Source organism: Scyliorhinus torazame, chromosome 12 (genome assembly GCF_047496885.1).
Source record: "Scyliorhinus torazame isolate Kashiwa2021f chromosome 12, sScyTor2.1, whole genome shotgun sequence".
NCBI lineage: Eukaryota > Metazoa > Chordata > Chondrichthyes > Carcharhiniformes > Scyliorhinidae > Scyliorhinus > Scyliorhinus torazame.
In genome coordinates, this window is record NC_092718.1 from 147,309,754 (window position 1) to 147,328,040 (window position 18,287).

Below are 18,287 nucleotides of genomic sequence, written 5' to 3' on the forward strand. Positions count from 1 at the left end.
TCTGCTCCTTCTCCCGCCCCCCCACTCCCGCCCCCCCCCCCCCCCCCCCCCCCGCCCCCCGGCGCCGGACTGGTTACTGGTTACAAACAAGTCTGCAAATAGGCTTGCGAATTTGCTCCGTGGGGTGAGGAATCTCTATTCGGACGCTCTTGTTTCACAAATGATTTTCTCTAGCCTCAGGAATCCGGCCAGATCTGAAAGCCATTCAATGGCTCTCGGAAGACGTAATTATTTGATTAAACGTTTCAGTATTTCACCCTTCAACCTCCCACCTCCTCCGGTTACTATTCAGTATTTCACTTCCACTTCTGCCAACATTGCAAAAAGAAAATTCTCCAAGAAAGTGCCTCCTCTTAATTTGGAGGAACACTCTTAGAGTACGTGTCTGCGTGTGTGTGTGTGTGTGAGAGAAAGAGAGAGAGAGTGAGTGAGTGTGAGTGAGAGACAGAAAAAAAATGTCTGAGTATATGTGAATGGTCAATCTTTATTATGTTGGATATGATCTTTTGGTTTAAATTACATTAATTTTCTCTGGATAAAGTTCGTCTGCAAGTCTCCACATAGCCCAGGGTTTGACATGCACTATGTGCTTTACAGTTTAGAAAGGAGAGGAGAAAACAAATTAAAGGAACAGTATTTTTACATCCCCTCTCAATTTTTATAGCCTGCCCCCGAGAACGGTTGGTACAGACATGCTCCCTGATGGCTTTTTCAGCTCCTCGGGTAGTGTAAAAAAGGAAGGGGGAGGGGGGGGGGGGGGGAAGAGGAGAGGGGGGTGAGAGAGAGAGGGGGGGGGGGGTGAGAGAGAGAGAGATGAATATACGAAAGGAGACATTTCTAAAATTGGTGCACATGTCACCATGGCTCAGAGTTATCACTCTGGCATCTGAGTCATTCAAATTGTTAGTTTGACATCCAGTGCTGGATGAGTGTATGTTTCTGCCAATTAAATATCAAGACAAAAAAAGCCATTTTCGTCAGTTCTCATAACTGGGTGGCATGTTTCGGTCCCACTGAAACCAATGGACATTTGGCTGCCTCAGTGCACGGAGGGACCCACCATGCCAGGCTGGAACGTCCTGCCCTGTGTTTCTTAGCTACTGATGGCATCTGGAGACTATGAGGTTGTTTGAAATGTTAATGTCATATTTGATAATGAAATGAGCTTCCTACCACAGATCTACTCTAAGGTCACCCATTTCGACTTCCCTAACATCGTCCCTGCCTCAGCTCATTTGCTGCTGAAATCTTCATTCATCCTTTTTTAGCTCAGACTTGCTCATTCTGACACATTCCTGACTGATCTCCCACATTCTACCTCCTGTAAACTGGAGGTTATTAAAGTTTGTTGCCTGTGTACCACCTCACACCAGAAGCCATCCTGGACTGGGTATTGTGTAATGAGAAAGGAATCATTTGCAATCTAGTTGTGGAGACCCCTTTGGGACGAGCGACCAGAACATGATGAATTTTTCATCAAGATGGAGAGTGACGTAGTTTATTCTGAGACTTGGAATCTTAATAAAGGAAACTAAGATAATATGATGCACGAGTTGGCTATGATAGATTGGGAAAGGTTACTTAAAGGGAGGATGGTGGATAGGTATTGGTAAACATTCAAGGAGCGCATGGATATACTGCAACACTTGTTTATTCCTGTCTTGCGCAAAAGTAAAACGGGAAAGCTGGCCAAGCCATGAAGAAATGGTGTTGGGCAAATTGGCGGAATTGAAGGCCAATGAGAGTCTCCGAGGCCTGATAATCTACATCCCAGAGTACTTAAGGAAGTGGCTCCAGAAACAGTGGATGCATTGGTGGTCATTTTCCAAGATTTTATAGACTCTGGAACAGTTCCTACAGATTGGAGGGTAGCTAATGTAACCCCACTATTTAAAAAGTCAGGTAAAGAGAAAACATGGAATTATAAACCAGCCTGCTTGACTTTGGTAGTGGGGATAATGCTGGAGTCCATTATAAAAGATTTAATACTACGACTTAGAAAACAGTGGCAGGATCAGAGAGAGTCAGCATGGATTTATGAAAGGGAAATCATGATCGACAAATCTAGTGGAATTCTTTGAGGATGTAACTAGTAGAGTTGATGAATGGGAGCCAGTGGATGTGGTTTATTTGGACTTTCAGAAAATAAATTAGCTTGAAAAATTAAAGCACGTGATTAGAAATAGTGTATTGAGATGGATAGAAAACTGGCTGGCAGACATGAAACAAAGAGTAGGAATAAACATGTATTTTCCCAAGTGGCAGGCAGTGACTAGTGGGGTACAGAAGGGATCAATGCTAGGACCACAGCTATTCACAATATCTGTCAATGATTTAGATGAGGAACTACAGTATTTTTCAAATGACACAAAGCTGGGTGGGAGACTGAGTTGTGAGGAAGATGCAGAGATGTTACAGTGTAATTTCGACAAGCTGAGTGGGCAAGGATGTGGATAAATGTGAGGTTATCCACTTTGGTGGCACAAACGGGAAGACAGGTTATTATCTGGATGGCTACAGATTGGGAGAGGGGAATGTGCAATGGGATCGGAGTGTCCTTGAATGCCAGTCGTTGAAGGTAAGCATGCAGGTGCAGTAGGTGGTAAAGAAGGCAAATGGTATGTTGGCCTTCATAACAAGAGGATTAGAGTACAGGAGAAGGGACATTTTGCTGCAATTATACAGGGCCTTGGTGAGAGTACACTTGGAATATTGTGTGCAGTTTTGCCCTCCATATCTGAGGAAGGATGTTATTACTATAGAGGGAGTGCAGTGAAGTTTATCCGACTGATTCCTGGGGTGGCATATGAGGAGAGGTTGAGTCGGTTAGGATTGTATTCGCTGGAGTTCAGAAGAAAGAGGGGTTCTCATAGAAACCTATAACGTTCTAACAGGATTAGACAGGGTAGATGCAGAAAAGATGTTCCCAATGGTGGGGGAGTCCAGAACCAGGGGTCACAGTCTAAGGATACGGCATCGACCAACTGGGACTGATATGTGGAGAAATTTCTTCACCCAGAGAGTGATGAACCTGTGAAATTCGCTACCACAGAAAGCAGCTGAGACCAAAACATTGCATGTTTTCAAGATGGAGTTAATAATAATAATAATAATAATAATAATAATAATAATAGCTTGTCACAAGTAGGCTTCAATGAAGTTAATGTGAAAAGCCCCTAGTCGCCACATTCCGGCGCCTGTTCGGGGAGGCCGGTACGGGAATTGAACCGTGCTGCTGGCATTGTTCTGCATTACAAGCCAGCTGTTTAGCCCACTGTGTTAAACCAGTTAGATATAGCTATAGCTCCTGGAGCTAAAGGATCAAACAATATGGGGAGAAAAGCGGGACCAGGTTATTGAGTTGAATGATCAGCCATGATCATGATAAATGGCAGAGCAAGCTCAAGGGGTCGAATGGCCTCCTCCTGCTCCTATTTTTCTATCTTTCTATCCCATGGTACTACTTTAAAGAAGAGCAGAAGAATTCTCCCAATGTGCTGGCCAATAGTTATCCCTCAATCAAAGCAGCCAATAACAGATTGTGTCATCGTTAATCTCAATGCTGTTTTGGGGTCTTGCTGTGTACAAATTGGTTGCCTTGTTTCACTACATTAAAACAGTGACCACATTTCAGAAGTACTTCATTGGCCGCAAAGTACTTTGGGCATCCTGATGTCCTAAATTATGCTAAAAAAATGACGGTTTGTTTTTTTCTTCATCACAAGTTGTCAATGAGGGGGGACTCTCGCCATTGCAAACCAGTTACCAACAAACCTGGCAGCTGGTGCAGCATTGTGAGTTTTTCTGTTCGTACGTTTAAGACAAAATGCTTCACTTTGTCTGGGCAGGACCTCCAGTTCCTTTATTCCCTCCGAATACCCTATAGTCAGAGAGCCACGAGTTTAGGACATGATGCTTCCAACATCACAACCCAAATCTCCTCTGCCCGGAGTCACTCTGGGTACAGTGGTTTTCACTGGGGCAATGCAAACACCTCCCAGGGTGGCCCCCAAAATGATGTAGTTTAATGCAAGTGGAACAGGAGGAAATCAAGCAGACCAATTAACAGGGCTGTGGATTCGGGGAAAGCGAACAAACGTCTCTCAATTGAGAAACATTAGCTCCTATAAATGTCTCAGTGGGAGGCAGATTTATTCTCTGCTAAAATGAGGCCTTGAACCGTGTCTAATGTGCAGTCACTCCTGTAATAAATGACAGATGGCCCTCCTGGTCTCATCTCCTGCCACGTGGCTGTGATGAAATCCCAGCGCAGCTCCCATAAACATCCGAGAGCGAAGCAGAGACTAGGCTGCAATATACACTGCCCGCCTGGACAACAGCCAAGGGCACCCCCGTTTTACAAGGGTTGCTGTGGTAAAGAAAGCACGAGCGGAATGGACCCAATTTAAAAACCAATTAGGCAAATCATTCCAGGGGCACAGCCTTTTTGATTCAAGTATTGTTTATTTGATAAAAGGCAGCGCACAACATGCTGGTGTGAATATTGGGTACTCTGTGCTCCTGGTAGCATTTTCCTATCTTTGAAAAGAATGGATGAAACATCCTATGAGACTCCCAGATCTCCTACCCAATTGCTGACCTTGTGGGCCTCCTCCAACGGCAGCACAAATTCATAAAGTTAAAGATTTAAACAAACACAATCAACGTCTTACTTAAGCAGACAGTCACCATACCAGGTTTTCGCTTCATACTTCAAATAACTTTGAACGAACATTCTGGACCTCTTCTGCCCTGCCCACTCTGAATTTCTATATTAAGGTTGTATTATAATTGCAAGGCAAGAAAGTCTGCAACAGATTAATACCATGGCAAAACTTGAAGAGTGAATGGAGCATTGCTGGAAGCAAGTAATTTGTCAGGGACTGGACTTCCTAATGGTAACAAACCTTTTTAATTGCAGTGTGGCTCTGATATTGCCGCATTCAAAGTGTCCTTCAAATGTTCTTGATGTTCTTTCCACTCCTGTGATTTGACTTTGGTGTGCTGCTTTTGCCACTGGCAGCATGGATTTTAGCTTCTAATTAAACCACGCTGGTTGACCCTATGGCCTGGATTTTCACCGTGACAGAGAACCTCTCCAATGTGGCAGAAATCAGAAGCCTGGCCCCGAAACACAGCATTTCCTATATTTGCGTGGCGGGAAATTGGTTGTGGGTCATGTGTGTGTTGGTTACAGTCAGCGGGCCATTCCAATCATCAGCTACTTCCACTGATGTGGGATTTTGGTCGGCCAGGAGTATGCAGATTAAATCAGGTAAGATTTGGTCTGAACTTAGTGGATTTGTAGGCTAGCCTAGATGTCCCTCTGGAGAGATAAGGGGACCCTGTGGATCAAGTCCCGGAACACTTTTAGGGTTGGTCAGGTGCCCTATGGAATTGTTAAAAGCAGAAATGTACAGAAATTAATTACTGTCAAGCCCGCACCCCACCCCGATCCAATAGCCTTCCACTCAGCCTGCAGCCCCCCCCCCCCCCCACTCCGCCCTGACTGCCTCCTCAGCCATTGGCCTTCCGCCCAGCTCACTTCCTCAAGCCAATGACCTTCCACACACACACTGACGAATGTGATATAAAATAGTTACTTTAGAGATACTAGTTAATGTAATGTAGAAATAAGCCACTTTGATTCTGGCAGTTAGGGACAAAGGGATTTGAGACCGCATGGAAAAAGCAGGAAGAGGTGTGTCTATGAGAGTGATGCTGCATTGATAGGGGCCAGAGAAAGGGATTGGAAGTGAGCCAATCAGAATAGATCAAACAGGTCAGGAGGGATATAGGCTGACCTATGGGCGTCGAGTATGTGAAACTTGATACCATTTGAATTGATTTGCAGAGATCCCTTTGTTTCTTTGTTCATTCGCTTTCTGGGATATAGGAAACTGGATGTCTCTTATGTTTCTATGAAATGAATCAAGCTTGCAAGCTAAATAAATAACTTCCTTTTACGTGCGAATCCATCTCAACTTTTATTGAGGCCAGACTGACAGAGAAAGAAATTTGGGAATCAACAACACTGCCTCAGCCAAGTCTTCCACCCAGCCCGCCTCCTCAGCCAATGGCTTTCCGCCCAGCTTGTCGTCACATCTAATGGCTTTCCATCCAGCCCGACTCCTCACCCAATGGCCTTGCGCCCAGCCCGCTTCCTCAGCCAATGGCTTTCTGCCCAGCTTGTCTCCCCACCTAATGGCTTTCTGCCTGGCCCGCCTTCCAACACAATGGCTTTCCATCCAGCCCGCCTCGTCAGCCAATGGCCTTGCGCACAGCCCGCATCCTCAGCCAATGGCTTTCCGCCCGGCCCGCCTCGCTACCCAAAGGCTTTCCATCCAGCCACCTCCTCACCCAATGGCTTTCCATCTAGCCTGCCTCCCACCCAATGGCTCTCCATCTAGCCTGCCTCCTTACCCAATTGGTCTTCCGCCCAGCCCGCCTCCACATCCAATAGCTTTCCATCCAGCCTGCTTCCTCACCCAATGGCCTTCCGCCCAGCCCGCCTCCCCCCGATAGCTTTCCATCCAGCCTGCCTCCTCACCCAACGGCCTTTCGTCCAATCCGCCTCCTTACCAAGTGGCCTCTGCGCTCGTTCAGGGGTGAGGGGCCTGACTTCTAATCCAGTGTGCATCCCACGCCAGAACAAAAATCCCAACTTCAGGGGCTTTTTGTCCTGGGTCAAGTTTGCGAAGCTGGGAAATGCCCCAACTCTTCGATTCCAACCTGGGAGTGAAAATCTGGTCCTGTCACTGTGATTGTGTGATGATCTCTTACCTTCACAAACATCTTGTTTCCTGATCCTATTGTCGGTTTGGCGGTTGAGCAATAGACAGACATGGACTTGCGATCGCGGGAGAATTCAAGGGTTACTTCCTTCTTCATGAGTTGTTTGATGGTCTATGAGGGAGCGAGAGCAGTGTCAATATGTCAGCCACAGATGGAAGCCACTGAGGAACTTCTCATAATTATCACACTGAAAGAGTCAACTTGGGGCAACAAGAAGTCAGCTCTAAATGTTCGAAACAAAGCATCACAAGGTTATCTTTTGCAGAAGCAAATTAGCACCAGACAGCAGATTTTGTGAATACAGACATAAGCAAATCCTGCAGGAATAATCCCTGCCTTTTATAAATGAGCAAAAGATCAACAAAATTAAACGATGAACTACTTCTGTGAAAATGTTTAGGACTGAATATCTGACCTTGAGTAAACTAGTGGCAGTAGTTATATTACTGAACAGACAATCCAGATTCAAACCCAATTGTGGATGTTTGAGAATTACATTTAAATGTAATATGGGAAAGGTGTCAAGGGTCTGGATTTATTGTGGATTCGAGCCAAGTCAGGAGGCCATTAAAAATGGTGGATGGGACCCAATTCCAGGATTCCTGAAACCAAAAAGAAAAAGCTGGAAAATCTCAGCAGGTCTGGCAGCATCTGTAGAGAGAGAATAGAGCCAATGTTTCGAGTCCAGATAACCTTTTGTCAAAGCAGGATTCCTGCCCTCATTCCTGTTCCCAGGAAGTTTTTCCTGCGCAGAATAAGGGTGCGGGTAGTGAGCCAGCAAGCACAACTCTCCACCCTTTTACAGCTTCATTGCAGGTGTGGACAGCTCAACCCTCCACCCCACTCTTTCTCCCCCACCCCCCCATAATTTTGATGGAGCAGGCCTGTACCATTAGTAGGTGGGGTTTACAGCACCACAAAGGAGTTGTGAACCATGATGGAACCCTACTATTGAATCGGGAACCAGAATAAACACCCATTTAAAATTCCCTTTGAAGTACATTGCCCGCCCCTCTTATTGTCCCATGAAGCTATGAACCAATCACAGCCATTCATGGTATCAATGACAAACAAATATTATCCACTTCACACCTCAGTCTTGTGTAAATGATCACACGGGCAATGAAACATTCTTCAAAGATCTGGGAATGGTGTAAATCAAACAAAGCTATCACTCCCCTGAAATCTGTGCCAACGTTACCTGCTGAGCTGAGTGCAACAGCCATTCCTGGTGCTCAGCCAAGCATTCATAATGAGGCTACCTTTGGAAAAAAGAAACAGATGGCTGGCCTGCTGTTCTAACTGCTTCTGTGGATACGGTTAACAGTTTACCAAGGAGTACTAGCTTTGTTCAATTGAAAACTTTATGATCCGGTAATAACCTGGGGTGAAATTCTCCCGAAACGGCGCGATGTCCGCCGACTGGCGCCCAAAACGGCGCCAATCAGACGGGCATCGCGCCGCCCCAAAGGTGCGGAATGCTCCGCATCTTTGGGGGCCGAGCCCCAACATTGAGGGGCTAGGCCGGCGCCGGAGGGATTTCCGCCCCGCCAGCTGGCGGAAACGGCCTTTGGTGCCCCGCCAGCTGGCGTGGAAATGACATCTCCGGGCGGCGCGGGAGCGTCAGCGGCCGCTGACAGTTTCCCACGCATGCGCAGTGGAGGGAGTCTCGTCCGCCTCCGCCATGGTCGAGACCGTGGCGGAGGCGGAAGGGAAAGAGTGCCCCCACGGCACAGGCCCGCCCACGGATCGATGGGCCCCGTGGGCACCCCTTGGGGCCAGATCGCCCCGCGACCCCCCCAGGACCCCGGAGCCCGCCCACGCTGCCTTGACCCGCCGTTCAGAAGGTGGTTTAATCCACGCCGGCGGGACAGGCAATTTATCGGCGGGACTTCGGCCCATCCGGGCCGGAGAATCGAGCGGGGGGGCCCGCCAACCGGCAATCTCGGGTGCGGGAGACTTCGGCAACCGGCGGGGGCGGGATTCACGCCAGCCCCCGGCGATTCTCCGACCCGGCGGGGGGTCGGAGAATGACACCCCTGATGTTTCTTTGAAGAGTTTTTTTTTCAATCCCTGTGTTTTTACTTGGACAAGATTAAGAGGTGTGAAGTTGGTATTGGTATATTTTTGATTATGTAAGCTGAGCAGTTTTCACAGCAGATTTTCAAAGCCTATTGGTTTATAGTGTTGGTTTCATCAGTGTTTCAAATATTTGTCAGATTTGCGAAAAGCTCACTGGTTCTGGACATAGTGGATACTGGGAGAATAGGAATGGAAGCCATGGAAAGGCATTGGGTATGTGAGGGTACATGTCAGAAATGAGGGAATTGGGAACATAGGCTGGCTGGGTGAGGGTTTGAGGCCTGAAAGTCAATGGAGTCGGGCCTTCAACCCTATCAGCTTAGCCACCTGCCTGCCTCCCTAGAACAAAAACATGGCAGGCGGGGGCCTCCTTTACAGAGGTAGGCTTGCAGAGTCGGGAACTTTCTTGACACGAGTTTCCCTTCTCCTTCATGAAAATTCAGCTCGAGGTGTCAGTCTAGCATTAATGGTCAAGTAGAACTTGAAGCCATAACATGTATGTTCTATATTCTAGTGGTTTGGAGGTGAGACTGTTAGCATTGGGACCATGGCTAACACATTGTGACAGAAAGAGGGAGGGAAACATAGCTTTAAATGAGACACCAAATCTGATAACTATATTGAGGACGAAGTGTACCGTTGAAGTGCACAGGTCTTCTTCATCTAATTATTACATCTTGAAGTAGGTTCAGTGGTAGCACTCTGGGCTTGGACCCCCCAAAATACTCAGGGAATTGAGCACAAAATCTGGGGGCAACGATTCAGTGCACTGTCCCTTGGATCAAATGTTAAATAAGGTGTGTGTAAAAGATTGCTTTGTATCAAGAGGAAAGACGGAGGTGCTGATGTAGGCCATTTGGCCCATCGTGTCTGCTCCACCATTCAACAAGATCATGACTGATCCGATGCGATAATCCTCAACTCCATTTTCCCGCTTTATCACCATAATCCTAGATTCCCTTAAGGAGTTCCTCACAAAGTTCTGGTGAACAATTTCACCCCAACCAACATCACTGAAAAGAGATTATCTGGTCATTTATCTCATTGGTGCTTATTGGATCTTGTCGTGCACAAACTGTCACATTTGCCGAAAGAAAAAAAAATAGCAAGGTTTGAGAAGTGTTTCATTGGCCGTAAAGCACATTGGGACTGCCCGTGGAAGCGAAAGGTGCTGTAGGAATGCAAGTTCATTTCATACCATGTGGGCAAGGGATTCTACTGAGAGTCTGCTGTTAATGCAGGATTTCCTCAGCTCTTCTACTAATGCTACGACAGGTGAATGAGAGGATGGCCACAGAAATTCACCCCAAACGGTTTTAAGCTACCAATGAGTTATGGGTGCATATGGGTGTTTCCCTGCAGTTCTCGAACTTACTAAAAGGCTTTCCAAGACCATTGGTTGCACCTCCCAACAACATGTAGCTGTAAATAAACATGTTACAATCTCCACAGCATTGCTTCTCCAGATTATAACCATGTCAAAGAAACTGTGGCAATACAATAATCAATGCTCACATTGTTGCAGTATGTGGCTCTTTCCACTTTGGTGATGCCATTGAGATCTGTGTTGAAAACGTTCATCTTCTCCACCAAACAGGTGAGAGCAGTTTCTGTAGCTTCACCGACCTTCTCATAAACTCCCTTGGCCTGGAAGAAGGGGAGAAAAGAGAAGATTGAGCACCGCACATTCCTAACGAGTACACTAAAAAATCATCATGAGGTTTAGATCACACTGTCAGAACCAAACTCAAACTCCAACCCAACCTTCCTGTCACTTGCCATTTTAACTCAGCACCTTACTCTCACACCCATGTGGATGTGGTGGCATTGGAGGCAGCTCAGAGGAAGTTCACCACATTGATTTTGGGGATGAAAGGGTTGATTGATGAGGACAGGTTTAACAGTTTGGGCATATATTCACTGGAGTTTAGAAGAATGAGAGGGGATCTGAGCGATGTATATAAAATACTAAAAGGGATTGATAAAGTAAAAGTAGACCAAATGTTCCCCCTTGTGCGCAATCTAGAACGAGAGGTCATAGATAGCGGTAGAGATTTAAAACTGAGATGAGGACGAACTATTTCTCGCAGAGGGTGGTGAATTTGTGGAACTCGCTGCCCCATAATGCTGTGGAGTCTGAGTCATTAAATGATTTCAAGGAGGTGATAGATATATTTCTGATTTTTAAAACGGGTTAAAGGGATATAGGGAACAGGTGGGGAGCTGAATTTGAGACCAGCAAGAGGTCAGCCCTGATCTGATTGAATGTTGGAGCAGGCTCGAAGGGCTAAATTGCCTACTTCTGCTCCTAATTCCTATGTACCTACGTTCGCCCTTGGCCTGCTGCAATGTTCCAGTGAAGCCCAACACAATTGGAGAAGCATCTCATCTTCCGCTTAGACACGTTACAGCCTTCAGGTCTCAATACTGAGTTCAACATCTTTAAACTATGAGCTTTCTCCTTCAAGTTTTGGGTTTTTATATTCCATATATTTTTCACTCAATGCTCCTTCCCCCATCCCTGCCTGGTCATCTATCTCTTGTTCTTAATGTTGCTACACTTGTGTTGCAATCTCTTCCAGCTACAGTCGAGTACCTAACAGATTTTCTCTCTCAGTTCTGATGAAGAGCCAAATGGACTCAAAACATTAACTCTATTTTCCCGCTCCCTACAACGCTGCCAGACCTGCTGAGTTTTTCCAGAATTCTCTGTTTCAAAGAGGTTGGTTTAAATCTCAAATACCTGTCGAAATCTTCTGATCCATTTCACAAAGTTACTGTAGTAGTTACTCTCCCACAGGATTTTAAACCATGTGCGGTCTTCAGGTAATGCACGGTTAGAAGACAGAGAATAACTAAAACCGGAACACACACAGGAGTACCTCAATCCCCCTTTGGAAGTTGCATGTTATGTCCATATTTTTGTACAATTCTTTGATTTCATAATTATTTACATTTAAACACAAAAATAATTGAAGGCAGTTTGGGAAGTAGAGAATAGGAGCTTCGCTTGATGAAGATTGAGATGCTGAGAGATGCAATAGTGCCGTCTCTGGTCAGAGGATGTAATTGCTGTCTGAAAAGTTTACATTATAATTGTAATTTATACTGCAAACTTTCTAATGGGGGAAAATGTGGCAAAAAACACAGAAACAGGAAGTAAGATTTTATAGCTAGAAAGTGTCCGCATGTGAGACTGATTCTTGAATATCAGGACAAACAGAAGAATGTCAAATTTCAAAGCATCACAAGAATTTATGCTATAGGAAAAAAGATCCTGATTAGTTGGCAATTCGACTGATTGGCCGAGGCTTTACCATGGAGAAAGCAACACAGGGCTATAGGTTTACCAGGGTAATTCCAAAAGACATCGGAGTTTGAATATAATCCTTTTGTTTGCAGAGAATGGTTCCTGTGTATGACTGATTCTAGTAAATGAGGCAGGTTAAGAGCACGGATGATTATCTTAAATTGGTTGGGAGTGTAGCTATTAGTGCACTCAGGATATTTCAATAATAAATTCTCAATGAAATGAATACTCATTTTAATGACAATTAAAAACAGGAGTGATACAATATTGAGTAAACTAAAACACACATGGGCCGGAATTTTGTGTCCGTTCACACCAGTGGGATTTTTCGATCCTGGCAAAGGCGCATCCCCGCCCCGGGTTTCACAGCGACGAGCGGTGCACTCAACGGGAAACCCTGTTGACAATAGCAGGACCAAAAGATCTCTCCGCCGGCCAATGCCGTGTCGCCTCTGTGAAACATGCGGCGGGCCGCGTGGAAAATCCCGCTCCACCATGGTGTGCAACACAGTCATATTTAACGAGTCAGCCAGGGAACGGGAAAGATGCTCGGTTTATGTTCTAGTGCAACATGGTGTAGTCATGCAGGGCAGATTACAAAAACAGGGAATGGGGAAAGCAAGGGACAAAAATCAAGAAATCCAATGTGTCAACTACTTTCACAAACAGGCATTTAGTGGGTGAAAACAGACTTTTAAATTATCAACACTGGATTCACTGGAGAATGAGAAAGAATATTTGTCACTCTATAGTAGAGTTTTAAGTAGTTAAAATTCAGGCTTTGTTCTCCTTGGAATGATGGATGTCATTTGATGTTACACATACAAGATTAATTAAGAAGCATTCTTCTGACTCATCACACACACCCCTGCAGTCAAACTTGAGCTCCCCTTCCCACACACATACAGTCACAGAATCACAGATACAAACACAGCACATATACCCTCATAACCCCCAGTAATACACTGTCACACCCCCCCCCCCACTTACTTACACACACACATGCACCCAGTGTCTCTTTCGCTCACACACATCCAGAGTCTCTCTCACCACCAGCTCTATATACACTCACACACAGCGACCCCCGGTAGCACAGTGGTTAGCACAGTGCTTAGCACTGTTGCTTCACAGTGCCAGGGACCTGGGTCCGATTCCTGGCATGGGTCACTGTGTGCAGAGTCTGCACGTTCTCCCCATGCCTGTGTGGGTTTCCTCCTGGTGCTCCAGTTTCCTCCCACAAGTCCCAAAAGATGTGCTGTTAGGTAAATTGGACATTCTGAATTCTCCCTCCGTGTACCCAAACAGGCGCCAGAGTGTGGCGACTAGGGAATTTTCACAGCAACATCATTGCAGTGTTAATGTAAGCCTACTTGTGACAATAATAAAGATTATTACCCACATCCCCATCCACAGACCCCCCCCCCCCCCCCCGCAAAACACACACAAACACCCTCCAAAACAGACACAGACATTCCCCCAAACGCACACACACACACAACACGCACACACAGAGTGCCTCTCTCACAAGTTCCAGACATTCCATCACTCCCAATCACAATGAATTCTAGACAATGGAAGGAACAGAGACATTAGGAGCTGTAACTAAAAGAACATGATTTATGAACACTGAATTTTTCCAGGACAGTGCGATGCTCCTGGGTACAATGTAGATAAAGTCCTTAGCAGGTGCTTTTTATAATTGAATGGGAGAGTTGTTGTTAAAAAAAATAAAACTGTACTCACTTCATTGTAATCCAGGGAGGAGTCATTGCACAGTGCACAGATAGTAGCCAGCTCCACAAGTCCATTGTAAAGACTGGGCTGAATGGGTTTGTCTCCTATTAATCTGTGAAGAACAAAATACTTCATTTAGATCAGCGCCATTTCAAAACACTTCATACAGTTAATTACTTTCCAATGTTTTGTTTGTACCAGAAAAAACGCAGCCATTGGCAGTTCGGTCTTCCTAGCTGGAGGGTTTTCAGAGTAGATAGAGAGAGAGCTAAGAGATGGGTTGGGGGGGGGGGGTACAATTTTGGTTGAAAGTACAACTGTAGTTGTAAGATGGATGATATGGCAGAAGGATCATCAAATGGGGCCAAATGGATTGAATTGATGAATGGAAGGGGGTAATCATACTCCTGGGAGGATACTGTAGGCCCACAAAGGGCAAACAAATATGATGGTAAATCTGAGAGGCATAGACAATAGGGAATTTCAACTCAGCTAATATGAACTGGAGTAGGGCCAATGTAAAAGATAAAGAGGGAGCATGTTTTTTTAAAATACATTCAGGAAAATGTTTCTGCTCAGTATATAGTAAACTCAACAAGAGTTCTAAAATAAAAGAGAAACAGAGTTAGTGGGCTGGATTTTCAGAGATTCGGGGATAGTCTGTGGAACTTTAAAAATGCCGGTCAGGACCCAATACCAGTATTCCCATACTGCTCCCAGCACCTCCAATTTTCCCTTGTGTAGTAGAAGGATGAAGGCACCTGCACTCCCAACCTGGATGGCTCGATTGCAGGGGTAGGCATCTCCTGGGCCCCAAGCAATTACAATGAAGCCAGGCCAGCTTCTGGATGGCAGTGTTGGCGTCCCCCCAGAGGAACTGCGAAGCATAATCTGGAAGCAGGAACCTTTTGGATGACAACTTCAAAAGGTCTTGCCCAAGAGCAGCACGGTGGTGCAATGTTTAACACTGCTGCCTCACGGCGCCGAGGTCCCAGGTTCGATCCCGGCCCTGGGTCACTGTCTGTATGGAGTTTGCACATTCTCCCTGTCTTTGTGTGGGTTTCCCCCTCACAAAGATGTGCAGGGTAGGTGGATTGGTCACGCTAAACTACCCTTTAATTGGAAATAGTGAATTGGGTATTCTAAATTTTTTTTTTAAAAAAAGGTCTTGCCCTAACCCTCCATGCTAAATCACGCTTGAAGCCACTCCTAATGACCCTCATATCCTCCAGACCAATCAATGTCCCTCTACCCACCCCCAATGACCGCTCATACCCTCCATGCCAACTCATAGAACTACCATACCCATGAGGATCAATGAGGGTAGTGCATTTGATGGAGAATATGTGGGTTTTAGCAAAACGTTTGATATGGTGGCATATGTCAGACTGTTCAGAAAATTAAAAACTCATGGGATCCAAGTACATGCTGGATTTGAAATTGGCAGAATGGCAGGAGGCAATGCTCCATGGACAATAAGTGTTTGTGAGACTGACAGGCTGTTTCCACTGGGTTCACAGGGCTCAGTTCACATGGCTCCACTGCGGTTTAGACTTAAATGTAGGGGCATGATTAAGAAGCTGTTGATAGTATGAAAATTGGACACGTGGTTACGAGTGAGGAAGAAAATGGCAAATGGAATTCAATCTGGAGAAGTGGGAGATAATGCAATTGGGGATGACAAACGAGGCAAGGGAATACACAATGGTCGGATACTAAGAAACGTGGAGAACAGAGGTACCTTGGAGCGCATGTCCATCGACACCGAAAAGTAGCAGGACAGGTAGAGAAGGTGATAAAATGGAAAAAGAGATATTTCCCTTTTTTTAAGCTGAGGACAGAATATAAGAGCAGGGAGCGTGGGCAGCAGGGTAGCACAGTGGTTAGCACAGTTGCTTCACAGCTCCAGGGTCCCAGGTTCACTTGGGTCACTGTCATTCTCCCCGTGTCTGCGTGGGTTTCCTCAGGGCGCTCCCACAATCCAAACATGTGCGGGTTAGGTGGATTGGTCATGCTAAATTGCCCTTAGTGCAAAAGCAAAGGTAAGGTGGGGTTACTGGGTTACGGTAATAGAGTGGAAGCCTGGGCTTAAGTAGGGTGCTTTTTCCAAGGGCCGGTGCAGACACGATGGGCTGAATGGCCTCCTTCTGCACTGTAAATTCTATGAATATGCTAGAACTGTACAAAACACTAATCAGTCACAATTAGAGTACTGCGTACAGGTCACCAAATTACAAAAGGATGTGATTGTGCCAGAGAGGATTCAGAGGAGATCTATGGTGATAATAAAAGATGCTGGAAGTCTGAAATAAAAACAGAAAACGCTGAAAGATCTCAACAGGTCTGGCAGCGTCAGTGAAGAGAGAAACTGGGACCTGAATTTTTAGAATGGCAGGGTTTCCCTTTCTGCCATCTGAAGGGTTTGTGGAGAATATATCCCTGCTGATACTGCCTTTTTCGCAGCCATTTAACATTTCAGCAAGAATGTATTGAGAGACGGGACTTCTGACCCTCATTCAGGAGGAAGCCCTGCTTCAGAGAGCCACTGGCCAATCAGATTGGCTGGCCACTTTGTTATCCCCACAGCGTTTGTTCTCCCCACAGCGCCAGAAGCTGCAGTGGACCGGACTCCCCAGAGTCCAAGGCCCGGGCAAGCAAGTGTGGGCGTCTTAAGGCAGGGAGGGAGGTTAGGCACAGGGGGTGGGCCGCGGCAGGGGGCGTGTTGGTGGAGAGGACCTGCCGGCGGGGGAACGTAAACTTCTGCCCAGTTTTATTTTTTAAATGTCCAATCAAGGGGCAATTTCGCATGGCCAATCCATCTACCCTGCACATCTTTTGGATTGTGTGGGTGAGACGCATGCAGACAAAGGGAGAATATGCAAACTCCACACGGACAGTGACCCAGCGCCAGGATCGAACCTGGGACCTCGGCGCTGAGGCAGCAGTGTTAACCATTGCGCCACCATGCTGCCCTGTAATTCTGTCCAAAGTTAACGTTTCAAGTCCAATATGACTCTTCTTTGGAACTGAATTACATTGATACATAGATACATAGAAGATAGGAGCAGGAGGACGCCTTTTGGCCCTTCGTGCCTGCTCCGCCATTCATCACCATCATGGCTGATCATCCAACTCAATAGCCTAATCCTGCTTTCTCCCCATAGCCTTTGATCCCATTCTCCCCAAGTGCTATATCCAGCCGCCTCTTGAATACATTCAAAGTTTTTGCATCAACTACTTCCTGTGGTAATAACATAGAACATAGAATATACAGCACAGAACAGGCCCTTCGGCCCACGATGTTGTGCCGAACCTTTGTCCTAGATTAATCATAGATTATCATTGAATTTACAGTGCAGAAGGAGGCCATTCAGCCCTTTGAGTCTGCACCGGCTCCTGGAAAGAGCACCCTACCCAAACTCAACAGCTCCACCCAACACCAAGGGCAATTTTGGACATTAAGGGCAATTTATCATTGGCCAATTCACCTAACCTGCACATCTTTGGACCGTGGGAGGAAACCGGAGCACCCAGAGGAAATCCACGCAGACACAGGGAGGATGCGCAGACTCCGCACAGACAGTGACCCAAGCCGGAATCGAACCTGGGACCCTGGAGCTGTGAAGCATTGTGCTATCCACAATGCTACCGTGCTGCCCTTAAGAACAAATAAATCTACACTATATCATTTTACCGTAATCCATGTACCTATCCAATAGCTGCTTGAAGGTCCCTAATGTTTCCGACTCAACTACTTCCACAGGTAGTGCATTCCATGCCCCCACTACTCTCTGGGTAAAGAACCTACCTCTGATATCCCTCCTATATCTTCCACCTTTCACCTTAAATTTATGTCCCCTTGTAATGGTTTGTTCCACCCGGGGAAAAAGTCTCGGACTGTCTAATCTATCTATTCCCCTGATCATCTTATAAACCTCTATCAAGTCGCCCCTCCTCCTTCTCCGTTATAATGAGAAAAGGCCTAGCACCCTCAACCTTTCCTCGTAAGACCTACTCTCCATTCCAGGCAACATCCTGGTAAATCTCCTTTGCACCTTTTCCAAAGCTTCCACATCCTTCCTAAAATGAGGCGACCAGAACTGTACACAGTACTCCAAATGTGGCCTTACCAAAGTTTTGTACAGCTGCATCATCACCTCACGGCTCTTAAATTCAATCCCTCTGTTAATGAACGCGAGCACACCATAGGCCTTCTTCACAGCTCTATCCACTTGAGTGGCAACTTTCAAAGATGTATGAACATAGACCCCAAGATCTCTCTGCTCCTCCACATTGCCAAGAACTCTACCATTAACCCTGTATTCCGCATTCATATTTGTCCTTCCAAAATGGACAACCTCACACT

At 46.0% G+C, this 18,287-nt stretch overlaps 1 protein-coding gene across 2 annotated transcripts in view; it reads right to left on the reverse strand.

The window, feature by feature from the left end:
• Nucleotides 1-18,287, reverse strand: part of atp2a3 (ATPase sarcoplasmic/endoplasmic reticulum Ca2+ transporting 3) — a 356,930-nt gene that overhangs the window by 76,739 nt on the left and 261,904 nt on the right. For both annotated transcript variants that reach the window (XM_072469154.1, XM_072469153.1), the window contains exons 10-12: nt 13,931-14,033; nt 10,393-10,524; nt 6,784-6,906 (exon numbers count right to left, since the gene is read on the reverse strand). In XM_072469154.1, the coding sequence (XP_072325255.1) occupies nt 6,784-6,906; nt 10,393-10,524; nt 13,931-14,033 (358 nt within the window). The remainder of the gene's footprint in view (nt 1-6,783; nt 6,907-10,392; nt 10,525-13,930; nt 14,034-18,287) is intronic.